Below are 27,025 nucleotides of genomic sequence, written 5' to 3'. Positions count from 1 at the left end.
TAACTCAGGGACTCTCTATTGCTGTCAAATTCTGAGAAAGACCTGCTTCACAAAAAGATAATACTGCAATTGTCTATTCATAAGCCTTCCAATATACTCAAGTCACCAAGTACAATAAGTTAAAAATCACCCCAGTCTGATTCTGTTATTTATATACAAAGCACTGAATACCTTGCACTTTAGAATAAAAAGGATGTGCTTCTCAGCTACAGCTACTCGTCATCTAGAATTCTGAGGGTCCAAAAGCAAAGGTCTCAGACCGTCCCACATTCTCCATAGGAGAGGCTGCTTTCATTTTTGCTGATGTCCCGAGTTAATGGAACATCCTGGCTGGGGACATTGACCACTTTTAAAAGCAGATTAAAAACCTCTCTTTCCAATCTATTCATGGTTACGTTTCTAATATGTGCGTATTGTATTTCTCTCGACTCTTGATCTTAATATGTACAGTATGTTTGTGGACATGGGTGTTGCATGTATTTAGGTATCAGCCATACATCTTTAAGAACTCTTGTCTCTATTTTTACTATGATTTGTTGTAATTGTTTCTTTTTGACTTAAGCACATGGCGTTACCTTGCGTATGAAATGTGCTACTGTATATAAATCAAGTTTGACTTGACAGAGGCCATATTGAAAGCACAGCTAAAGAAAGTCCAAGGAGGAGAGAATCAACCCAAAACCTCCCTGAAAATGTCTTCCCTTAAAGACTGTTACAATGACCCAGTGAAAACATGTGCAAATATGGGTTATTCAAAATATTATGTGAGATCTGTTTAATGTTTTATTATGAATGAGGGAATGAGAATGACCTCTTTGAAAACTTTTCTCAGCCTTTATGAGAGTCAATATGCAGAATTGTATTAAATGTCACATCCCAGGTTTTATTATATAGTCGGTAAGATGGTAGAAAAAGGTCTTTCATTTCATCTTCTTATTTGATGATGAACCATCTCCACCTGCACAAGCATAAATATAATATTTAAAACTCCGATCCATAATGTCACCCTGAACAATTTCACAAGGAGAACGTGACACTTGCAGGAACGGGATCAATTTAACTCTCCACACAGAAAGGAAACAGGCCAGATGACTGAAAGGAAATCAAAAGGGAACACTCATTGTTGAATAATTTATCAAAACATTTTATTTCATTGAACAACAATACAGTATGTCACAGAAAAATCACAGAGGGATTTAAGACAGGTCTGGCTCAGGTTTCTTCTATGTGAGTTCTTTTAGAAACAATAAGTGCAGCAGAAATCAAACAAGTCAAGAGGAAAAAGGAGCATTATTACATCCTTCAAAAAATACTACTCAGAATAATGATGAGGACAAGACACAGAGAAAAACCGAAACCCTCAACGTCATTTGAAGTCACATCCCTAAAAGTCTCTGCAAAAGTGTCAATAATTACAACTACTGCTAATGTTCTTCAGAAAACCACTAATGCCTCACAAGATAATGAATTTCATACAATGGAAAAACAAAAACAAAAAAAAGTTTTTAAAAGATCTCATATTCATTACATACAGTACAAAGACATCAGTTCATTTCTGTTATCAGTTACTGTTGTGAAAAGGTTCTAAGCACCAACCAGTGGATTGAGTTGTATCACTGACTTTTGATCATTCATCATTATATGCTTTTCAATAAGGGGGCATTGAGGCAAGGAGGGGGCTAGCACCATTAAAATTTAACTGTCCCCCCTAATTGCACTTCCCCTGTCCTAACATTATGACCATACTACATCTTTAAAATACCGTGTAGGCTCTTATCAAATGAAGTACCCTTTGATATGCAATAAATATATAAGAAAACAACCATATACAGTATAAATAATGTCACCATTTACAATTTTCCATTCTCTCTGTAATCCAAAAAACAGAAACTGTCAACAAAAAAGAGGTATAAAAGTGGGAACAAAAACTCCCATTGCAGTAATTTAAACTAGAGTGACAGGATATTTTCTGGGTATTTTTATAATATAGCAACAACAAAAACAAGCGACTGAGGTGGACAAATTTTGACCATATACAAATTAGATATCTGACTGAGAACACAACTACAGAAGTCTTCTAGTAAACCTGAAAACAGATACAATATGTACAGTGAATGGGGTGCAAAGACTGATACGGGCAGGGCTTGGATCACTGACATTTAATTATGCTTAACACCAGTCTAAGTAGTTCAAGATTGGACAAATTCAAGGAAACAGTCCAATGAAGTATCAATCTTATTATATGAAGGAACAAAAGCTTTTCAGTGCACTTGAAAGTAGAGATAGACCAATATTGTCCAGGCCAAAATATCAGCTTCTTGCAGCCACCTGTGCCAATGTTTGCTGATATTTAAAATAAAATGCAGCAAACAAGGCTTATTGGAAATTTCCTGGCATTGTAACACTAATGAGCCAAAAATATACTGGTGTTGTCAACAGTTGCAGAGAAAATGCCTCCGGATATTACAACCAATCATGATTGCAACAATTCATATGGCCTTAAAGGCAGGGTCGGTCATTTTCGAAAACGAGCATGATTTTGAAAGTAGCATTCCCTCAGTGCTCCGTCTACCTTTCCTCACAGCGTCTACCATTTAAGAACAGCGAATGCATGACTATTTGTCTGTGACGTGTATGGGAGCTTGGAAGGTAAGCTGAAAAACATCTCGTCTATTGTTGTAGATGAGATAGTGCTGTGAGATCACTAGAAAGCAGCTACAGTGTAACAGCAACAAGTTTGTGAATTCAGAAAACTCCATATCAGTGGTAGCCATCTTGTTTGTTTACGAAATAGTCTCAATGGCCCTTAAACACACACAATATAAGATAAACAGCCGTGATCAGCCCGACCTGAACTTTTCCTGATTGTAATCTGCCAGAACAGGATGGGGCCAGGTCAAATACGCCAAAGCAAATAAACATAAGTGTGCAGTTTTTTCTAGTCTACGGCTACCAGTCATGAAGTAGTGTTACTTGGTTTTTACACATAAAGAACAATCAAGTAATGTCAGTATTGCCTTAAAAATCAGTCGAGCTCTACTTTGAAGTTTTGTAGCCCTTCCATAATAACCACATTTATAGCCAAAGATTGGACTATGTGGCCTCAACAAATTAGATGTTTTCATTTGAAGGGCTGTTACAATGATGTCTGGGCCATGTCTCAGTTCATACGCTTGTAACACGTTGAACTATAAACACAGTATGCCACATCTCCTGACAGTGCACTAGCTCCTGGATCCTGTTCAGGGTGGATGTTTGGGACAGAATGAGAAAACATCGTGAGGTGCCCGTCAGCTTGGACATCTGTTCATCCTCGCTGGCTTTTGCATCATAAGATTATGATTGTGTTTCTCTTTGGACATATTACTTTTGTCACACTAACCGGCACTTCGCTGATACATGTAGCACCGTCCTGCCCACAAGTCTATGCACACCACCGTGGGTATATCATAAATTCATTCACAATTTACAATTATTTATTTTCTCTGTCATCTACAAACAAGAATATAGCAACAAAAGAGGTATAAAACTGGGAATGTTTTCCCATTCAAAACAATAAAAATGACACCATGCCTGTTTTCTGGGTGTATCAAAGAAACCACAGTCGGCGAAATTAGCTGGACTGGTGATGAAAACAAACCAAAACCAAATCTTCCATCTAAAAGCTGATTTCAAACTAAGAATGAAACCATATTAGTCCTCTAGTTAACCCGTATTTTAGAGAAACTGAGAAAAGTTTTGATTTGTTGTTTTTTTTTTTAAGTTGAATTTTTTACATAAAACCTTTTTTACTGTGTTTTTAATCCTCTAATTACATCTCCTCTAAATACAAGGCCAATGTGGTGTACTTCTAGGCTGGTAACACTTTTAAAATATCTAACCAGAATAAATAGGATTGGAATAGCACCTCAAAGAGTATACAGACGGGAATTACAAATGCCAGAGTTCACCTGAATACTAAAGAAAAACAGAAAGCAAATGTGATGTCAAATGTGACTATCAGCTACTTCTCTTGTGAAGCCATTCCCCTGCTGGTACAACAGAATCACAGCAAATTCATGGACATATAGAATAACTAGATTGGTGTAAAAAAATTCTACTGAATTTGCATAAAAGTACCTGAATTAACACACAGAACCGGCTACTTGACGCTTTAGAATCACAGCAGTGTCCGTTAAACATATAACCTGATTTTCAGTGCTAGTAGTGCTCTCCTTTTTTTTTTTTTCCTTTTTTTTTTTTTTTTTTGTACACGTCTGAAATGCTTTGCATTAAAGAGCACCAGTCTAGTCATTCTATTTCAAATCCCACGTCCAATCAGGAGCTGGTATGGGGAAGACAGTGAGCTTGAGTTGGATTGGCTGAGTATCCATACCTTATTGTGTGATGTAAACAATACTGAGTAAATTGGCTGATTCAGGGAGTGTTCACAAATAGATTGCCTTGAAGACAACACTTGTGCTGCCATTAGAGTTTTGGTTTTATGGCTGAAAGACACCGGGGAGGAGTTGTCACTTTGAACAGGGAGCTGGAGCCTGAAGGGGGAGAGACAGAGGGAGAGACAGAGCTCAGCTGGACCCTCACACTGTATGTGTAGTTATTACGTGGACATGATAGGAAACATAGCTTTTAAAAATGACAATGCACATTAAAAACAAAGCTTATCATCCCTTTTTTCCCTTTGTCTGGATGTTAGAAAATCCCCAACATAACAAAACAAATGATCTTGTTGAAGGACAGCAGTTATAACTAACTTCATGAAAAGCAGTAAAGGTGTAACATATGACCTAAAAATCAGGGTTTCTTCTTTACAAACTAAAATATACAGAATGAAAACAGAGGGTATGGGGTTAGTGCATGTTTCTCATGTATCGTCCTTTAAGTGGGGCTCATCCCTGCATGTCATTCCCCACTCTCTCCTTCTCCCTGATTTTGACTCCATCTACTGACCTCTCTCTACAATAAAAAGGCACAAAAAGCCCACAAATGAATCAAGGCAAAAAAAAACTGGTGATATATACTTTGGGATTATGTATTCAACAGGTTTTTTCAGCAGGTATGAAGGCACACTTCTGCAAGCATTTCTTTCCCACACAAAGTAAATCAAACATCACAAACCCTTTGAAACGTGCCCTGGTTTCTGTAATGATTCCACCTCAGTGTACATTCAGTTTGAATTACTGCGTTATACATGTTATGCTTTGATTGTCTGACGGCAACGAGCAGACGCTGCTTTAAAAGTTGCCCTGAAGATTTCAAAGTCGGCTGCTAAAAACAGTAAACAAAGGGGAATGAATATCTCTGGGTTTTTTCGTTTCCACTGTTTTTTTAAGGCTGATCTGAACTTCTCCTTTAATATCCGCAATTCAAAGACTTCATTAAAAAGTCCTTACCTTGTTTTTGTTTTGTTAATGTTTTTTAGTTGATTTTAGTACCTGTACAGCACTTTGACTGAAGCAAAGTGCACAATAAAGTTATTATTATTATTATTATTACTACCTGTAACTTCACAATAAAGTTACCATAATGTAAACTTGAACAACAGATAAACAGATAAGTATTTAAGGTAATTAAACAATTGCGTGAAGAATTTCTTTGATGCTGTAAATGTTATGAAAAACGTAATTATCACTGAAGCAATACAGGGTCTTGTTTGTACCTTATTTAGCGTCATAATCTTCCAGCCAGGAAGATTTCTAGCATCACTCGCAGTAAAAATTAGAAAGTGATACTGACCAGTGCGAAGCTGTCGTAGGTCTTCATCAGCTCCTCTATCCGATACTGTTCCAGCACCACAACTCCTGCCAGTGATGGGCTCTTAGCCCGGGCACAGTCCTCACAGTGCACCACGTAGCTCTTCTTACTACTGTTCTCACTGGTCACAAACAGCAGGTCAAACACCTCCACCTTCAAACATAAAGATGCAGTTATAGTCCATTATCTGATCCAAAAAAAACTCACGTTAGCAAACAGACACATGGATGAAGGACTCACATCACACTCATTGCAATAGTACGCCGGCTCATCCTTCACTCGACTCTGGTAACAGATCTTCTTCCCTGCGGCCACCAGCTGGTCTCTGAGAATCTGGATGTGCTTCATGGACTGAATCAGGCAGTGTCTAAAAAGAGACAGACGAGCAGATTGGGGAGGCGTGTGTTTGTTTAAGACGTTAAACACACGCTCACATATACACACAGAGACGCGACGTGAAGACATTACTTGATCATCTTGAAGGTGTCCTGGTCGCTTATCTTGATGGTGCGAGCCACATTCCAGGAAACGTGGATCATGGGAACGATTGACTTAACCTTCTTCACCTCGTTCCACTCAAAGCGCTCCAGGGCAAGCTGATACTGATACGCTGGGAGAGAAAATACACAAACGGAGGGGAGGTTGAAAAGTGGGCTGCATATTTCACTGCATATTCACCTTATGAGACAGAGAGCACCTGATGAACAAGGTCTAAACTGATATTTTGTCTTCTTTTTCTGTCCTCATTTTAACTTACAGTTGAGCGGGCCCACGTTCCAGGCGATGTTGTTGCACCAGCCCACTGCCTGCACCCAGTGAACAGTCCCAGCATTGATCCACACCAGGTCTCCTGGCCTCTGAATGAAGCGGTATACGGGGATATTAGAGCTGTAGAGGTCCTCCAGGACTGGCCACCACGACCCTGTGAGGTAGTCCACTCCATGCCTAGGGGGGAGGCAATTGGCAACATGACATAAACGTCTGCATTTATTGATCGTTAAACTAAAAGTGCCTTCACTCACTTCTCACAGAAGTTGTTGATGGCCTCCCAATAGTGCTCGTGGACAGCAAACCACTCACAATCCCCAGGCCCGATGTTGATGTTGACTGAGCAGAAGTTGTTGTTCTCCTGATGACCTGAGGAGACATGCGAAGAATGACTCAAACGTCTCAAGGCAAATGTAGTCAAGTGACTTTATCAATGATGCACAGCTGATGAGAGATTTTTCCCACGATGGAAATAATAACTCAAAAAAAGATAATCAGTAATACATGATCTGATACAATAACCTTAAAGAGAACACAGAACAGTCTGTGCTGTGCTGTGGTCAATATATAACATGAACCAAGAACCAGGGGCGGTTTGTGACCCTGTAGAAACCAGCTCACCAATGCTCCGTTTTGGTGTGTGTGTCTCTTTAAATGCAATGATTAGGCCCCACCCCAAGTTTCCCCCGCAGACATCACTCCTCTGTAGCGAGAATAAAAATGGTGGATCTGCATAAAAATGTTGCTCTAGACTGGGGGTAGAGTTCATGAGTGGAGATAACAGAGGAGGGAGAGGGGATTTTCCCCCCCCCCCAGAATCAACTTGTGATGTCACAAGTTGAGAAAATTTGAAATTGAGCAATTTGAGCAAGTTTTGTAAGACTTATGCAGACCACAAAAAAAAAAAATGTAGGGAGATTAACACTCAGGTTACCCAAATACATGATCAAAAACACTTTTAAAGTGGATTTTTCACAATATGTCCCCTTTAATGCTTCAGGAATCATCATGAAAAGCAATATGCAAGCAAAAAAACAAAAAAAACAGGATGTGAGAACACATTAGAAAATCTACCGAAGTATACACTAACTCCCAACAAGGTCAGAAAAAATATGGTATATCTGTAAGAGCAGTGATGCACCATGTGCATGGATGAGTGAGGCAGTTTTTTGTTTTTTTTTGTTTTTGGCTTTTATGCCTTTATTATAGAGGGAGGACAGTGGATAGAGTCGGAAATCAGGGAGAGAGAGTGGGGAGAGACATGCGGGAAATGGGCCACAGGCCGGACGCGAACCCGGGCCGCCCGCGCGTGAGGACTGAGCCTCAATACATGGGGTCGCGCGCACTGCCGCTGCGCCACCGGCGACCCCGAGTGAGGCAGTTTTAAGTGTTTCTCATCATTTAGTCAACAACAAAACAAACTGCAAGTTAAAACGTGCAACAGCGCTAATAAAGGACAAATGTCAGCGTCTGGGAGCGCTGCGTGGATAACCTCTAAGATGCAGATCTTTCTGGAGTCATTGATTTTTTTTTTTTTTTTAATGTGTCACATTATTTTCCTTTTTTGAATTTATTAGCGGTCTACAAAATGTTGTACTGCTGCGATTTAGTGATGTGTATGGCTTTGGTTGGCTGTGGAAACGCAAGCAAGATCAAGGTTTTCCATAACGAACTGTACCGAACCAAAACTCAACACATGGTGGAAAAGGGGCTTAATGGGCTGGTGTGTCATATCAGCCCCTTTGATATTATCAATACATAACAGGAGAATATTTCAGCATCTAGCAGCAGAAACTGAACTAGCCTGCTCTGCCTTCCTGTTTAGGTATAACTATGGTATGAGTGATATTGTTTGGTGAGGCTCATTTACAGATTACGAATGCTTCATTGTGTTGTTGGACACTCACTGACCTGGCGTGCGGCTGCCTGGCACTTTCATGTACAGCTGGACCGTGTTCATGCCCAGGATGGTGTGACCTACGTGACTGAGCATGTTGTTGCTGGACTCCACGCGCATGAAGGCTGGCAGCTTCAGCAGCTCTTGCAGCTGGGGCTTCCACCTTACAAAAAAAAAAAAAAAAAAGTGACCATCAAGGGTAAACAACGCGCATAACTCAAGGAGATCAAGTCATGTGGGAAGAATTCAACAACAAAACATCACCTTTTGGGGTCAGAGAGATCAATGTTGGTCCCAAATTTGATTATCTTTCCTGCTGACTTCTGCTCGGAGCTGAAAGTGAAGAAGAACAAAACATGCCATGACTGATATTTTAGACATTTAAACAGCCGTTTCTTCTAACAAATACATTACACGTACCTGGATGCGCTGGTGACGCCGCCAGAATTGGTCGTTGAGGCCGGACTGCTTTTACTGTTGGTGAGGGTCAGACCGGCTTTGGTGGTGGGTGATGAATCTGAGGGATTGTCCTTCTCCCCTTCCTCTTCCTCTTCCTCTTCATTCTCACTCTCCTTCTCCTCCTATAACACATCTACATGAGCTTAGCGGACAGATTGGCCAACACATAAAAATGGATGCATCACTACTCAGCTCACTTTGGAGGTCAGTCCTGGATAAAGTGGATATGAAAAGAAAATTACAGATTATACCAAACACAGGTGGAGTCTGTTTACTTTTAACAGCCAATGGTGAATAAAACGTAACCAAATATGGAAGAGTTGCTATGTGCATACTTGCTTTCTATTGCCCCTTTCTATTTTGTGTGTGTCAGTCAATACATTTCTGTGTCAAGTGTTTCCTATGAAGGGAAATGTCTACCTGCAGGCTCTCTTGGAAACTGGACGCCTGGTACTGGGCGTATTTGGCGATGGTGGTGTGTGAGCGGCTGCTTTCACAAGGCCAGGTCTGCAATGAACCACTGGCATCCCAGTTCTCATCTGCCGGCTGCTGAGTCTGAGTCCTCACCTCAACTGCATGCTCCGCGTTGGCCTCCACAAGCGATTTGGTGGAGAACAGACCAAGGTCTCACATGGGGAAGAAAGAGATAATCGTTAGATAAAAACACTCCTTAGGTGTTTCATACATTTGATGACTTTTAAATGTACACTCCCAAAGGCACTGGGATCATTATTAACCATTTAAAACGGTAACAATATCTTACATTCACGTTCATCATTCATGCAATTTCTGATTCTTAACTTATAACATGTCATACGATATTTCATATGTTACAGACACATTATGGATATATATTGTGATAACAATAATAAAAGAAGTTTATACTGGGTGTCTATTCAAGATGGCGCACGCTAAGCTGCGACAGCACTCTGTTTGACTCCACACCAGGTCCCGTTTCAGTGTCAATAGTGTATTGTTATTGTATTGTCTAGTGTTCTATCTGAGCTACACTCTGCTCATCTGGCATGATGAAGTTGTACTAAGTGGTCGTCGCTCAGCTCGCGGTCCTATGGCTGGTCTGTGGTGGCCTGGCACTACCGGCTGATATCAGCAACAGGCTACTCACCTACAGCCGTGATGAACTCCTGCCGCACCGGACCTCGCTGCTGAGCAACATCAAACCTGTTGTGGATCTCCCACCAGAGCTTCAGCCGAGGAAAAGAGGACGTCGTGGAGGTATTTGCAGCAGAATAAGGAAGTGTCCTTTTAAACCATCTCTGCCCTCCGTCATTCTATCAAATGTCCGCTCACTCTGTAACAAAATGGAGCTGCTACACGCCGGATGCAGACCGGAAAGGACTGTCAGGGTATCATCACCCTGTCTGAAACCTGGCTCGACGAATCCGTCTCTGATGCTGAGGTCAGCCTGGACAACTTCACAATAAATCAGGTCCGACAGAAGGGGAAGACGAGGGGCGGCGGGGTCTGTATGTGCATCAATAACAGGTGGTGTTACAACATCAAGGTGCACTGTAAGGTGTGTACGCCCAAAGTCGAGATGCTGACCCTGTCACTGCACCCCCAGTGCTAACGCAAGGACAGCAGCAGAGCTGGTAGCTGAGGTTGATCATATCATGATGGCTAAGTACCCTCCGGAGCTCCGCTGTTTATTGCAGACCGGACGACCATCATTCCCCCCAGAAGACAAACATCTTGGACTTGTGTTATGGTAACATCACGGACGCATTCCGTGCCAGTTCATATCCAGCGCTCGGACTTGGAGATAATCTGTTTACTTCCACTCTCTAAGAATGAACTAAAAAGTCACAAGCCACAATGCTACAGCGCCCCACAGTGGTCAAAGGATGCCATTACTGACCTCCAGGGTTATCTGGCGTGACTGGGACGTTTTTGATGGAAACTTGAATGACAAGGTCTCTGTCATCACGGTGTAAAATCGATTTCTGCGTTCACAGCAGCATTCCTGGAAAAACAATGTAAGTATCCCAACTCCAAACCATGGATCACCCTCCAACTAAGACAGAGCTTAAAGGAAAAGCATGAGGCCTTTAGGCTCAAGGACGGGGAACGCTTAAAACTCGCAAACAGGATAAAAAAAAAAAAAAGAAAAAAAAAGAAGAGGTTTTCGAGGCAAAGTTGAAATTCAAATATAAAACTGGAGTCTGAATTTGCCAACATGATCACCAAGCAGGCATTTCAGAGAGTTAAAACTCTGACACAGGTGCAATAACTGACCAAGGTTCCTTTGCAAAGCAACTTAAGAGTTTTCACACCCTGGACTCTTCTGCCAGTTGTTGCCCCACAGCTGGAACTCATCCAATTTGCATACAAGCCAAACAGGGGCACAGAGGGCGCTGTGGCCTGCCTGCTGCACCTTGTCCTTCAGCAACTAGACTCCCCAGGTCACTTTGTCAGTGCCCCACTCACCCCAGCACCCACTTCTCATCAATACCCAAGCAGTGGAAAGAGTAAATAGTTTTAAGTAGCTTGGAGTGACACTCGACAGCACACCAGTGACATCCCCAAAAAAAAAAAGAGCCATGAAAGTGACGTCCGTAAAGTGAAAGGACTCGTCGTCAGCCCTCATCTCCTCCTGCTGCTGTATCAGAACATTCAGCCCATGCTCATGTAGTGCTCCACCTGCTTCTTTAACAAGTTGTCTGTAAAAAAAAACAAGGATAAACCCAGACATATCACAACCATAGCTGCCAGTGTAAAGGGTCTCCCCACACCAATCCTCACAGAACTCAACAACACTTCCATCATAGGCATTGCAACCTCCATAGAACAGGACATCATGCCCCCACTGAACCATCCCCCCATCCCACAAGGCAGTGGTACATAGCAGGGAGGTGCAGAACGGCTCGCCTCGGGAGGAGCCTGATCCCTGCTGTAATAACGGCCCTGAGCAAAAGGCCTCGCTGAACCGGCCACAGTGGGAACTCTTGACTCGTCTTACTCTGTGTTATGTTCTGTGTTTTGTGTATTTATGTTCTTTGGTGGGACTTGTCTGTTTGGACTGTAAACGGTGCTGTGAAAAAGAATTTCCCCATGGAGACAATTAAGTCAACTCATTCATTCATACTAAGGACACACACTGAATCATGCAAGCCCATTCAAATAAACCACGGCCCACTCTTCATGTCACGGTTGAAAATACAGGCTGTGCATTCACACAGATGGATAATAAAAGACTAAAATCAGGATGCGACTTTGAAGACGTGGTGCTGTCTTCTTGGCAGAATGGATAAAAGGACTTTTCAAGACTGCTCAACTTCACCCTCTATAATCAACATGCTTTGTAGATACTAGAACAAAGAGTGAGGTCTTTTACCTGCTCTTTTGTAAAGTGTGCTAAAATACTTGTTAGACATTGGCACTTCACAAATAAAGATGGTTGATTGATAAATTGATTGAGCCCAAGGCCAGCTTTAAGCCCTGCAAATGATCAATTTTATAAAACACAACATGTAAAAAGTCTCCCACAATAAAATGTAAGCCAACAATTACAAATGTTTACATTTGTAGAATAAATGCCTCCTCTCTTCTTCTTTCTCTGTCCCTGTGTGATCATTTTCACTCATCAAAAAGGCCCTAATTATTGGCAATGTGTGCGGCTAATCACCAAAAAAACTCATTTGTGCTGAATGGAACTCGATCAATTCTGCGGAGAAAATTGACTGAAGCAAATTAGCGTCGACGCGTGTGGTGTATAAACTTACTGAGGCGGAGGGAGCCGGCCAGGCCTCTGATGACGGTGACGGCGTTTTTAGGATCGGTGCAGAACTGAAGCAGAACTGGAGAGAAAGCATCCCTCTTGCTTTCCAACTGAGGAAAAAAAAGAAAAAAAACACAGAGCGCTAATGAACATCTGGGTGCAGAATATTTGAAAAGAATTGAATCTTGAAAGAACAATTGGAAAATACTGACTCATGAAGGTGTCTGGAAACAAAGGAATGATAAGGCAGCCTTCAGGGCTGATCTCAAGAAGAGGCTCCAAGAAATAATTCAGTGGATTTTAAGCAACAAACCAGACAAAGAGAAACAACAGCCATGTCGGCTGCTTGGTGCGGCTGTACTCCAACACAACAAGCCTAGAACCGTGAACCCTGGTATGGCAACAACTAATTTGTAGACTCACGTAGATGCTGGGCGTCGGAGGGTTTAGCTTCTCTCTAGGAATAGGGGTCACACTGGCAATGTTAGGTTTGACAGAGAAGGCAGGAAGCAGGAAGGACTCCTTGAATTTCCCCTTTACACTTGTCCCGCTAGGATAAAAAAACAAACAAATAATCATTATAAGGAACAAGATAGAACAACCTTCTCTGTAAAAGCATCTCTAAACTCCACGAATAAATGAGTTTCTCTGCCACTCACTTGCAAGCTCTTATCACTTCAGCTGCTGTGTTTTCAATGCTGATCTCTGACAGCGGGATTCTTTTCGCCTCCAGCTCGGATATGTTGTACGTTTGTCTTCCAGCACTCTCAAGTTTAATCAGAAGGATCTTCAACTCCTTGCACAGGCCCATGGACAACGCTTTCAGTTTCAGAGGGTCGACCGGAGCTTTGCTCGCTGTGGCGGCGACGCATAATTTGGATGTGTTGATCGTTACAGGTGATGCTGAGCTCGGCATCTTCTTTCTGTCTCCGGCTGCTGCAGCTCTCTTATTTTCTAACCCGTCCGCCTCTTCTTTCTTTCCTGCGACCATCTTCCCCTCAGAGTTGTCATTGTCTCTTTTTTTGTCCTTGCCGCGCTTTGGTTGTTTTTCCAAAAGAATCTGCCGCTTCCTACCGTCTTTGAGAGTTCTGGGTGGTTTCCTGGAGATTACAAAATACGAGGAAGAAACATCCCTTTCTTTCCTTCTCCCATTTTCGGTCGTTTTGTTTTTAGGACACATGACACTGCTTTGTTCCGTCTTGATCTTAATCTTTATTTCTCCCCGTCTTCCCTCGTCCTTACTGTGTTGCTTTCTTTTCCTGCCTGTTCTTATTCTGTGCGTCTCTTTGCAGGTCCCTCGGTCTTCCTTGGTGGTGACGGTGATGAGGCTGGTAAAGGAGGCTGTGTTCGTCGTGGTCACTCTCAGCTTCGCGCTCAGCGACCCGTCCAAAAGAGACGACTCCGTCCTCTCAGTGAGGAGCTCCGTCTTCTTATCCTCTGGTTTCTCTTTCATGTTCCTCTCAGTTTGCTCCTGCTTCTTCTGCAGCTCGGCGTCCTTGACGGGCTCCTCGCCATCTGTCGAAGAGTCGGAGTTTAAAAGACAACGTGAGGTAGCGCGAGCCGGTGATTGATTGCCGGCTTCAGAGGATGCTGAAGGATCCGTTGCGGGAAAGAAATCCTGTTGCTCATGAATCTCCGGCCCCAGTTCAAGAGAAGAAGAGTACTTCACTCCTCCAGCGGTGCAAGGAGGAGGGCCCCCAAATGGACCGCCTCGACAAGGGACCTTCTGGCCTCCAAGAAAGTTGGCAAGGCTCTTGAAGACGTCATCCAAGCCCGTTTTGTGGTGGCGAAGTTCACGAAGAAGAGATTCGGAAGTTTCCCCCGTGCTGTCCACGTCCTCCTCCTTTTCCTCCCCGCCAGTTTGCTCAGTTGCGAAAGGTAGGTCGCAGAGTTCTGGCACGTTGTCGTGTGAATTACCGGCAAGTGGACCTTCACAAGACTCCTTGGTGGTATCATCAGTGCTCTCGCTGTCGACAGGAGGAGGGGAAAAGCACTGGGTTGGGCTTGGCTGGAGGACAGGTCTGCTTATCACTCCCTTTTCCAGCTCCTCCTCATCATCTCCCAGATCTGATACCGGAGATCCCTGCCAGCTGAGGACAGGAGGAGTGTTTGAAAGGTTGTCTCCCAAATCCTGCAAATTTCCCATCACTGCAACAGGCTGTAGGTCTGGGGCGTTGAGAAGCCCCTGCCCGTCATCTTTGCCATCGAAGGGCTGCTCTAAGCTAACAGAGCAAGCTGTGGTGAAAGGCTCTAAGGCTTTGAATAAAAGAGAGGGGAGAGTCTCGTCTGGTTTTGCTTTTGGTCGCACTTCCAGCTGGGAGGAAACCTTGGTTGGCTTCTTGCTGATCTTTTTGTCCCTGGTGTTACCGCGAGGACAATGTGCTAGTTTTTTCTTGACAGAAACCTTTGGAGGATTTCGTTTTTTGGGGGGTTTCTGAGATTCGGGGGACGGATGTGGAGAGGGTTTGATGGACAGCTTTTGCGTCTTCTCTCGTTCCCACCTCTCCCTGTGCTTGTGTTTGGATGGTGATGCTGGCTTTACCTGCTTCTCCGGAGACATCGTCGTGACCTCCATTTTACTCCCTTTGGCCTCACCTGAGAAAGAAGTAAACGAGTCCTTTTCAAGCATTTTCGTTTTCAAGCCTGACTTTCTGTCCTTCTTGGCTGATTTCTCCCTTTTCTTTCTTCTCTCGGCCAACCTCTTCTCCTCCTTTTTCTTCCGCCTTTTTGTCTCCACATCCTTTCTGCTCGTCTTCTGAATCCCGTCTTTCCTTTCCTTTTTCACTAGCTTGTCATTCTTCGCGCGCTCCGCCGGCTCCATCTCGGGCTTGATTGCTTTTGCTCTGCTGTGTGATGTCTGCCGTGAGCAGGCAGACTTTGAAGTCTTTCGAACGTTGACCTCTGAGAACCTACATTTTGAACCCGTGTGAGACGTAGGAGACGATGTGGGAGATGTTGAGCTACGTCTCGGGGTGTGATCGGGGCTCCCCTGGAGTTTTTGCTGTCCTCTGGGGCCCGGACTGCATTGACGGAGAATTGATTGATCTTTTCTGCCACTGGCGACCATGTATGTAGATGGACTGGAAGGAGAATGTGGACTACTGGCAGAGCGAGCTTCACTTTGCGGAGAGCAGAGGAGGGATGAGTAGGGGGGAGAGGCTGAACCAGAGGACTTGTAGAGGGCTGGATCCCTTGAACTGGCCCTTTGATGAATGCGCTGAGGATCCTGTAGAATAGGTATCATTTGAATTATCATCAACAGTGACTAATATGTTAAAAAAAACAATGACTAACTCAAGTGATCGTTTTAAGGACAGAAAGTATCCTTACTCAATCAGATGAGAGATTTACGTGCTCATGGAATCTAAAAAGTCGAATTCTCACTGTGCTTTTTTTGTGGTGATGGTTCCTTGAGTCCTTTTCCTCATGAGTGTGTAGTGGCGGGTTGTGCTGTGGGGCTCTGGGGTGGCCTGTGTGCCGTTGATACTGGTAATGATGGTGTTGGTGGCTGTAAGGCACACGGGTGTGGTCTGCTGGTGAAGACGAGATTTTCCGGTCCACCTTCCCTCTGCTTCCGTGATGTGGTGATCTGCTGCTGCATCTCTGGTTCAGAGCTGCTGGGTTACTGTTACTGGAGCCATGTCCTTCAGCTCGTACTTTAGAGGTTTCCTGCTAATTTCAACATTTCAAGTCAACAAAAATTTATTTTTTTTCCCAGTGTTTAGGTCCCAGTCAGTGTTTCTGCTAGCTTACCGGTTGCTGTGTGGTTGAGGTCCTGTGATCAGAGTGATGGAGAGGACCAGCCCTGTCGTGAAGAGGCTTCCAGTCATCTTGATTGCAGCGATTGTGGCGAGTTGGCGATGGGGCATGGGCGACTAAAGGTAAATGCCTTGATCCCAGATGAGACTACACAGAAACACATAAATGTGCTGTCATTTGAGACTCCATTTTAGCAAATAGTAAACCAGCAATACTCGTTAAGCTTCGCCCCAAAATTGTGTAGCAAAAGAGAACCATAATTCTAGATTTCTAATGAATCAAAACTTTGAATGGTGACCATTTCACTTCTACACACGCTCCCCCCCAAAAAAAATGTTGACTGCAGACCTGTCGGAAATGTTAATGATCCGTCATGTGTTTGTGATAAATATTCATCTTAGGCCAGTTACTTTGTTGGTTTCTTTCTGTAGCTCCCTGATGGAGAGCTTTCAGACTAATCTAATATTCTTTCATTTTAGGTTTCGTGCTTAGCCTTCAAAGTAGTACTACACATAAGAGTATTCGACTGATGCCCCACTTCATTTATTTACGCTACAATCGTTACCTGATCAGGGCCAGATTCTCGTCTCCTCTTGGCTGGACACTCTTCCCTGGGGGATAAAGGGTGCTGTGGAGGGGGACTGTGCTGGTGCTGTTGGTCTCGTCGCTGGTGGAGGACTGGCCGTTTCCAGGGTCCTGGTCTATTGTTCATCATTCTGTTTGGAAAGCTCCTGCGGCAGTCTGATGAGGCCCATCTCTGCGGAGGGGACTGGAGTTCTCTGTGGTTGCGATGCAGATGAGGACCTCCATGCTGACAGTCAAAATAAGAAAAGTATCAATACAGGACTTAAAGGATGACATACTTCTACTTTCCATTTGAACAAATTATTCTTCCAGATCTGTAAGTCTCACCAAAGAGTTGCTGGCATCGTTGTCCCAGTTTGTGTAGCGCTCTCCGGGTCCTGTTAGATAACCGTTGTTGGTGCCAGGTCGATTGTTGAATGAGCGTGTGGAGTTGGGATGCCAGTTCTGGGCCTCAAACGGACGCTCTTTGCAATCCCAAAGACGCAGAGGCTGCCTGTATCCCTTAGAGATACCCTTGTCCTGGACATGGTGGACTGTCCTCTCTCCCCTAAGCAAAACAACAAACTGAATTGAGCAACGAGTGTCATGGCGTAGATCGTGATACAAAACAATGTAAATGTCAGAGTAAATATTCATATGCATTGAAGCACAAGGGTTTTACTATTTCGCTGCCCCAACTGAACACTGGAAGCTCCATCCGTTTTAAAAAAAAGTAATACATCATGTGTTACAAGCTGCAAAAAGCTCATTTTCAATGCACTGCATAAATGATGTTCACACTGTGATACTTGCCGACTATAAAGACGATCGGGTGGCGGCTGATGTGATTGATTGCGCCCTTCTTGGTATCTGCTGCAATGAATAAAAAAACAACAACAAAAAAACAATCACAAAATGTGTCAGTGTGCCGAGCTCAGTGGCTGAAAGATGGAAGCCAAACCTCCCTGTTTTTACTGACCTTTGACTTTACTAGCCATTAACAGCTCTTTAAAATTTGCTTTAGCAGTAGGCTCTGTTCTTGAATGATGCTTGGGTGACAGCTAAGGTGAACTCTCTAACAACTGATGCATTACTTTTGAGAAAAGGTTTCCCGTCATATTTGTTTTTATTACCTTTATACATAAAATGCTGATGTGCGCCTGTGTGTCTGAGAGTACTGACTCATTTGGACAAAATATTCACTTTTATAGTCAATAACCTCCTTCAGAGGGTTTAGTGTTAACATTACCCCACTGGACTTTTTATGGACTTCTGTAAATCCTCTTTTATAAAATCTGACTTTATTTGCTTTCATAACAACAACTTTGGCTTACTTCTCAGTTTGATTGGATTACATCTTTAGACAACTTGAGTTTACGCCTCTTTGAAAGTCACAACTTTCTATTTGAAGTTCATTATTATAGACCTAATCAATCCCATTCATCAAAGTCCCTTTCAACTGCTGCTGCTGCTGCTGATGGTGTAAAGTTAGACTGTGGATTCTGGGCTGCAGCTGAAGAAGTCAATGTTTTCATTGAGTACAGCTTGTTGTCGCTGCAGCTGTGCTTACAGCTGAAGTCGGAGCTGATAATATATTTCTCATCACACTTTCAGTCAGTCACTTAAAGTGGTGATTGTCTTACATCAAACCCAGACAGCAAAGGCTTTAGACCCACCTGCTAGACGGACACTCAGCGGGAATGTTTTAAGTTGTTTCCATAACAACCAGGGACAGGTCATAGTTTCAAATATTCAAATAGTCATGTATATATTTTAAATGTACATGTTCACACAGGTTTTTTTCAGCTTCATCCCCGCCCCCCGGTACTACTGTGGAAGTTGTCAAGTTGTTAGCTAACCACTGCCATTAAATAACACAAGACGAAGAAAGCATTCACATCTGGAGGCACAACAGCAGAGTTAAGGGCCGTAGAGATGTGAAGAAAGAAACATAGCCTCTCTTTCTTTTAAGGACTCTTCATAATCAAACAATATATTTTAGTTAACATTGTCAAATAAAATATTTTGTTTGTTAGGTTAAAATAACCGAGATGCTAACTCTGTTAGCATATTAATGACAATTTCCATCATGTCTTAGCACCAAGCTAACACACTAAGAAATACATCCTGGTCCGTCTTGGAGAAAATGATAAACCAACAATATTCAAATAAAATGTGAGTTATTGCCAGTGACTTCAAATAACAATTTAATTTGAAAAGTACATTCCTGATATAAACTCCCAGTTTGTTCAAATTACTTTATAACTCATCCTTCAAGGTGTCAAAGGCATGCAAGTTGTTTCTGCTGTCTTGGGGTTTACAATGTCTCCTTTGACAGCCATCAAAGTTACTGTAGTGCAGATCTTTGTAGGTGTGAAACTATATGTAGGCCTCTTTTGAAATAAAACTTAACACCACAGAAAGAGTTAGTGTACGAGTATGAATGACGGCGCTTCTGACCTTTGAGTGTGGTTCCAGGGCCGTCCGTTTACAGGAGCCCATTGTCCTCTGTTAGGTCCCCCAGCTGCGTAGGAGTCCCATGTGTTACGGCCAGAGTACAGCTCTGCTGGGTGATACATGCAGCCTGCAACACAAATATTGTAATATGTTCAGTTTGGGATTTGGAATAATAAAACAAATAAATAAATAAAAACACTTTTTTTTTATACCTCATTAAAAAAGTTTTGACTATTTATTTTCAAATAATTTAGACAGTTATGATTGGGCAGCTTATCAAGAAAAAGGGCTCTCATTAGTCATCAATTAAAAAGGAAAATATGTTGATGAGCACCAACAATGAGTTCCATGTGTAGCATCCTTACCATGTAATAATGAAGTTCTGATGGAATACTGGCACGCAGAACAATATTTATGTGCATCTCTGCCTCTTCAGGATTACTATCTCTGAGTGTCCAAGTATCTACTTTGTTATCAGACATCATAATGACTGTAATATATCCTTCATATAAGTGCTTGTTTGACATGCAGTTATCCTTTAGTGTGCTAAATACTACTATTATACTACAACGTGCTACAGTAGTAAATCCAGTGTCCATGTTGTCACGTTAACAGCAACACACACACACACAAAGCAGAGAAAGAGAAACATATGTGTTGTGGTTACCAGTCTTGGTCTGAGTTTGGGAAGCCTTCCACTTCACACCGGTGAGCACCAAACAGGCTGTAGACGGAACACAGAGATGAAAACACAATCAGCACACTACGAGAGAAATAAACACACCAGGTCTATACCAAACTCTTTATCCTCCAGGTCTGAGATTCAAACCCAGCCTAATGTGTCATACTGCGTATCAGAGGTAGATTTGATTCCTTGGTGGCTTTATTGCCTGCTGCACAGTATCTCCTCAGCCTTCATATCATCAGTCAGCCAGAGCTGCAGTGTGCATTCAGCTTCTCTCTCATCAGTGCTACCCAGCAGCCAACCACAGTCAGTGGCCATCCAGTGATCGAAGGAAAAAAAAAACACACATGGTACTAAGATGAAGGGCAATAGCAACTTCATCTAAACAACAAAGAGAAAAGCAGAGGGAGGGAAAAGCAGGGTGGACTGATGTGGTGTACTTTTTTTTTTTTTTTTTAAACTTTCTTGTAGTTCAAACCCTGATTTTTTTTTAACCCTCTGACTAATGGATTGTTTTTACAAATCAACAGCACCCATCTCCAATTCAGCCTTACAGCTTATTATCAGCGGTAAGTTCAGCAGATCTACAGTATGATAAGGTGCTCTCTGCTGCCAACTGAGTTCTGTGTATCTGCACAATTAAAAGATGTTTGCCCCGTGTCTGACTAGACTGTATAACCTTTAACCACCTCCGACTATTCAAAGTGTTATGTTTTTATTTCCCTTTGATTAAAGTAAAATAAATGCATGCAATTTTATTTTTTTTACTCTCTATCAAAGATTTCTCAGTTCCTTCTGCTCCTGGCATGCACTGTGCCTCTGGGACCTGACCCTGAAAAGATCAGCTTTGCATGCTGAATGGAGCATTGACAGGTCACATCTCTATATGCACCTTTTTTTTTTTCACAGCTATTTATAAGCAGTATGAGGAGCTGCGATGCAACATCTTTCCACTTCCCTTGTGGTGTACGTTTATTTCATGCACGTTTGTTTGTGGTAAGACTGTTGCAGCTGTGCTATAGTAACCTCTCTGTGAGTGCTGAATGAAATAAGTGAGCCTCCTCTTCAAGAGTCCATTTTACTACCAGTTGCTAGAGCAACAGAAGCCAGACAGCTCTTACTGCTTTGGCTTCAGGCTTTTTGGAGTCAACTGCATTCACATGTATTTTTAGAGCAGAAAGAACACAAAAGGTCTTCATGAATGTACAATGTTGCACTATTAGCAAGTTGCAAGCCTTCTTTTTTCTCTGACATACAGAACTGCATGCCTTCAGTTAAAACTTTACCATTATGTCGATCTCTACTTTGATCCTCATAGCACCTCTGTTTCACCAAAATCTGCTTTCTGATCTTCTACAAGTCTCTGCTAATACTGAAACCTTCACACTGTCTTTTTGTGAATCACTTCGACATCCCTGTAAATTCTAAACAAGACATTGAAGAGTGTTTTTTTTATTTACTGAAACAACTTCAAAACTCTTTCGGTGTTTGATCAGTGTTACATTTTTATAAACAGCATTGCTGTTTTCTTATTTGTTTGTTTTTTTATGACAAAGAAAGGCGCCTTCCTGTGCTTTAAAAACCCTCAGCCTGCTGGTGTTTGAGCAACAATACTCAGATATAGACCATCTGCTGCAGACCCTCCCTGCTGCACACTGGAGCACACTGTTGTTACAAGTGATGAAGGGGGAGCTGTCAGTCAACACAGCAGCCTAAATTTGACTCTATACAACAATGGGCCTGCAATATAAGACCCATGTGTGCTGGCGTGATTGCGCACATCTGGAGTTTCTCTCCAAGGCCAAATGATGTCATGTGCAAAAGAGGTTAAGATGCTGTCGAGGTAAACTCTCTGCTTCACAGTTTAATGAAGCAGACAAAAGAATGAGCACTGCTAACAGACGACTATAGGGGTGTATTGGTTTTCATGCTTGCTGTATAAAGCAGGGAAAAGCTCAGAAAAAACATTTTGTTCTGGCGTATTGAGAATCGAATGGTGCTTTATAAAAACTCTTTAATTGCTCCTGGTGGAGCAGTTGCAAAAAGCCTTCTCTTAAATTTGACACAGCAAACACAAATAGTTAGCTAGCCTGGCACAGAGAGTAACATATACCACTGCTACACTGAATGCATCACGTTTATCTTAAATATCACAGTTTACCCTTTGCAATGACAAACACAGCACATCTGGATCAGCCAGCTGCTGCTACTATTAGCTCAGCCTATGACCAGGTTCTGCACCTGTTTAACGATGCGTTTCAGCACATCAGACTTTTTTTTTTTAGCCTTAGGTGGACACATGAGATGGTTTTTTTTCTTCTGGGATTGTCATTTATACTTCAATTCATTCAGGGGTTTTTTTCCCTTTAATTCCTGGCTGCACCACCAAATAAAATAAAAACATGTGCACACGTTAATTTTCTGCATGCGTTTGCTCATGTCTTACAAAGGGTTTATCCTATCACAGGCCATACAGTGAAAGCAATCACGTACAGCTGATACAAGGGGAATAGGGGACACTGTTTTACAGTAGTGTCACACAGGTTTCTGATTGGCTAATTTGCTAACTCAGGTCTTGAAACCTGTACCAAGGAAGGGGGAAATAGTTCATGTGCACATGCATCTGTAGCTGCTGGGTGGGAGGTTAAACCTGCTGTATGCACCCCTCAGACTGCTTCTTCTCTCCTGCTTGTCACCAAGGAAACCCTGTTCGTGGACCACACATCCACTCAAGTCTCTGCTGAACCCCCCCCCCCCCCCCCCCCCCCCCCCCCCACATTTGGCAGTACAACCGTTTCAAAATTTTGTTTGCTAAGTGTGTGTCTAATTGTACGTGTGCATGTGAACTCCGTCACCCATCTTACCTTGCTATGTGCACTGAGGAAAAAGACAGGGGAGACACACGCTGGTCTAAACTCGAGGATGCTGCCTGCCAGGAATAAGAAGCCAGTTTCCAATGTAGCCTCAGATCCCATTAAATAGTCGCGCTCATCTTCGGCTACTACCGCTGGCTAACACACAGACACGCACACGCACAGACACACACAAAGTGGAGAGAGTGAGGAAATACCAGAGCCAGTCAGTGCACAGATGTACAGTACAAGACAGGAAGCTTGTATTATTCTCAATCAACAGCAGGATCTCTCCTCCATCCCTCAGGTATTGCTGCCATTCTCTTCCTTTTTTTCCCCCCCCGGCCTTCGTTTTCCTTTATCACATGCTGCTTACACACACATTTGCACGGTTGCAAAACTTGACCCCCCCTAGACAAAGGAAGGGACACAAACGAGCTGGGGGAAAGGAAGGATGGGCCAATAACCTTTGACAGCGGGCTTTTTTTTCCTTCCATGTTTCCTCCTCTCATGGCTCGGCTCCCATCACCTTCGCTATCTTCTCTACTTGTATCGACAAGTCTCCTATTGTTGTTGTTTTTTTATTTTGATCTTGATACCCAATATCCCAGCTGCTTCCTTTCTCTTTCAGGCTATGTGTACAGCTCTGCCTATGCCTCACCCACCCTTTTCTCTGCACGCTGGGTCCCCGTATCCCTGGTAACCGTCCCGATGATATCATTTAGTCCGGAGCTGGGAGCACGGCCTCAAGCAAGGGGGGCGGGGGGGGGGGGTTGTGTGTGATTTTGACACTGAAACTGAGAGGGAGGAGATTGAATGTATACTTCAGCACCAATAATTCTCTGCCCCTTCTCGCTTTCATTTTCCCTGCTAATGTCCCACTATCTAAAATGGCTTTGCTGCTGCTGCAGATGTGCATCTCATGTTCTTACTGGACCCGGTACATTGTGTGCCTGTGCACGTCGTGTGTGTGAGTTGCAAAGATCCTATACCATAAAAGGAAGGATGGGCTGCACCAGACCAGGCCTGCGACTGGTTGCTCCTTGGCTAGCTAACATAGGAAGTAAGTCGAGAACAGATGGAGAGGGGAAGTGAGAAGCGACAATGTACAGACCCACCCTGAACACATGCACGTGTGTGATTTGATTGGATTCAGGCCTGAAATAGCGTCACAGTCCCAGAGAAAGAGCCTACAGTACGAGGCGAATATCAATCACATTTCTAAAAATAACATCCCCGCAGCCCTCTCTGCTCTATCCCCTTCTCCCTTTCTGTAACAGCAGCTTCTCCCGGTGTATGCTCCATAAAGCACAGCTCTCTCTCTCTCTCTCTCTCTCTCTGGGGGTGCTGGAATGTACCAAAGCAAGGTCAAGAGCAAGAAAAGAGGGGTGTCATCTGCAAACAATGCAATAAAATGTGCAGCTTTTTGTAGACAAAGACAATTGAGCAGGTTGACAATGTATAAATTTGAGGCTGAATGCACATGTCTGAGTGTGAGCAAGACAGCTGGGACTGTGTGAGGAATGGGCACCTGGAATGGCAAATCCAGGTGGTCAACTGGAAGCATACATGCTGTACTTTCCGTTACCTAAGCTGACCATATTTACATTTTTGTTTATGTTTTTTTTTTTTGTATAACAAATGAAAGTGAGTCAAATATTTCAGCCACCCCCCTTTTTTTAAGAAAATCACAATAAAGTCACATGTTTTGAGTGCAAGATGTGTGTAACAGTGAGCCCAACTTTTTGTTTTTCCTGAGCCAAGAACTGCATGTGACATAGTTTGGAAATTCCTTACATTAAAGATTAACTGTTTAACTGAAGACACACTACTGTATACCTCCCACAAACACACTGTTGGTATTCAACAGTTAAACCTCAGCTCCTCAGAGCACAAATGTAACCACAGCAGACGTGTAACCGCAGAAGCCCCCCCCCCCCCCCCCCCTCCCACAACATTCATCATTCCAAATTTCTGCTCGTGCACTAGCCTACATGTCTGCATTGCATGTGTGCATGTTTGTGTATGTGTGTGTGTGTGTGTGTTGGCTTCATGCATGAATGTGCAGCACACAGTCTGCAGACCACACACTGCAGTATGTTCAGCCAAGACAGACACGTCGTTCAGAACAATGACACATAGAAATAAACAGAAATCAACAGATTACAAACAAACAAATGCAACTCGCACTTCGTCCAGACTGCACAATGCACGCAGAGCGACGATTTCCATAGAGACAGAGACAAATAACACAACCGTGTTTCACCGTAGTTTACCTGTTTTGTTTTAAGTGTCTTTGTTCCTTTGATCCACAAACCCCCTCTCTTGCTCCCCTTTTCCTCTCTTTCACTCCTCGCCACCTTGTCTCACCCGTTCCTATCTCCTCTTGTCTCCTTTCTTCCCCTCTCCCCCGGCCCTTCTTCCTGTTTCCACTCCACTCTCTGATGCTCGGGCTTCTCACAGCAGACCGATCCATGCACAGACACCGGCAGGGCGGGCCCCAAACCACCTGCCAATCACGACTGCTGAGCCAATCGGAGGGGAGAAAATCTTATCTATCACGTTTCGCAGCGAGAGAGCGGAGGCAGGAGGAGGGGAGAAACAGCAGACAGAGGCATAGAGGGGGCTCTATTTTCCTTTTCCTGTGTGTGTGTGTGTGTACGTACGTACACAATATATGTGTGAGAGTAATTGAGAGTTGGAAGATGGCCAGTACAGTAGAGGAGATATTTTAAATCCCTCTACAGCTCTCGGAGCCATGTTTCTACCAGAAGAAAAAAAAAAATCCAATAAAATTTAACACTCGTTTAGACATTTCCTTAATTTTTTTTTTTCCCCCAAAATAATTTATTTTATGATAAGCATCAAATAGACAATAGTGTAGAGTCACTGAAATGTGCCAGGATGAATTGCTTTTGTGAGTGTTGGAGCTGCCTGCAGGTTTGTCAGAAGCTGAATTTGGAAGGCTGCAGCAGGCCTGTCCATGTTGACTGAGCTCAAATTTCAAGTGACAGAAGAAGCAGGGGAGGAGGGACTACAGCTCCGGGTTCGTGAGGGAGGGTCTTTGTGGCTCACAATGCAAACTCCTCCGCTCACTGCTCTGCACATTTTTACTCGCAGGCCACCAATAACAACACGGCTGAACAGCTGAGTGAACAGTGAGAGCAGACAGAGTAGACAGACGAGTGTGAAAGTGAAATGGTGGAAGTAGACAGCTGACAGCTTTTTTTTTTTTTTCGTCTGAAGTGCCTTAGCAACAGCCCCTGATCAGCTCAAATATTATTGGTCAATGCACGGCCCCATGTGGGTATTTGGACCAATCAGCTGGCTTTGGTGCAGAACTTAGTGGAGATGCTTCATAGGACAGAATATGTGCTAAATGGAGCCCCCTGGTGGCTCTGTGGAGGTATGGCGACTGTGTCATGTAGTGTACCTAAAGGGAGCATCTGTTCTGTCTGGAAAGTTTTTTTTTTTTAACGAGAACAAGAAGTTTTGATGCTTTGGATTTGAAGTTAAAGTCAAAACTCAGAAGAGATATTACAAAATAGAAAACAGCTTTTTTTGGCCAAGTGTGAACTCATGAAATGAATTTAACTCAGGTGCTAAGTTCCCTTTAAACTCCCACCAAAAATAAAAGGACAGATGCAAAGAGATATATTCGCAGAGATAAATTAGTTAATATATACAGGTAGATAAAACATACAGGCCTATATTGATACAAAACAATCCATTGCCTTTACAAGAAGACTTTAAAAAAAATAAATAAAAGAATATAAACATAATTCAAACAGGAACTCAGACAAGAATAACATATTTAAAACAGTGGAATGTCACAAAACCAACATTTTTACAAAAATAACAATAAATACTTTCACGTGTACCTATTTTCTTTTGAATCAGATAAACATAACACAGTAACTGTTTAGTTCTTTCAGTTTGAGATGAAAGTCATAGGCCTCGTTTGAATCTTTTCATTATGCATCACCGTGTGGAAGGAGGAGTGAACAGGTGACAAGAAAGCCTACACTGCCTTCAAGTGGTCAGTTTGAGGTATTGAATTACATTTACAGGTTTAAAGACTTGCAGGTTAT

General features: G+C 43.0%; 1 protein-coding gene across 6 annotated transcripts; it reads right to left on the bottom strand.

The window, feature by feature from the left end:
• Positions 1-1,120: 1,120 nt before the first annotated feature.
• Positions 1,121-25,532, bottom strand: kdm6bb (lysine (K)-specific demethylase 6B, b). Of its 6 annotated transcripts, none has more exons than XM_079355104.1 (22): positions 25,211-25,488; positions 22,947-23,093; positions 20,065-20,121; positions 19,401-19,524; positions 17,754-17,810; positions 17,289-17,508; positions 16,942-17,187; positions 16,371-16,523; positions 16,002-16,289; positions 13,277-15,843; positions 13,041-13,167; positions 12,622-12,727; positions 9,299-9,504; positions 8,840-9,000; positions 8,684-8,752; positions 8,434-8,582; positions 6,777-6,891; positions 6,512-6,699; positions 6,223-6,364; positions 5,995-6,121; positions 5,737-5,907; positions 1,121-4,535 (listed from the first exon to the last, which is right to left on the bottom strand). In XM_079355104.1, the coding sequence occupies exons 4-22, from the start codon at positions 19,517-19,519 to the stop codon at positions 4,512-4,514; spliced, it is 5,235 nt and encodes a 1,744-aa protein (XP_079211230.1). In that variant the 5' UTR covers positions 19,520-19,524; positions 20,065-20,121; positions 22,947-23,093; positions 25,211-25,488; the 3' UTR covers positions 1,121-4,511. The 6 variants fall into 6 exon arrangements, 5 of the variants coding, with proteins under 5 accessions (XP_079211230.1, XP_079211227.1, XP_079211231.1 ...); XM_079355101.1 differs by having other exon boundaries at positions 17,754-17,813; positions 25,211-25,487; XM_079355105.1 differs by having other exon boundaries at positions 16,002-16,286; positions 25,211-25,487.
• Between the last annotated feature and the right edge of the window lie 1,493 nt (positions 25,533-27,025).

This window comes from Symphodus melops (assembly GCF_947650265.1).
Source record: "Symphodus melops genome assembly, chromosome: 11".
In the NCBI taxonomy this organism is placed as follows: domain Eukaryota; kingdom Metazoa; phylum Chordata; class Actinopteri; order Labriformes; family Labridae; genus Symphodus; species Symphodus melops.
This window is presented reverse-complemented; position numbering and strand designations above follow the sequence as displayed.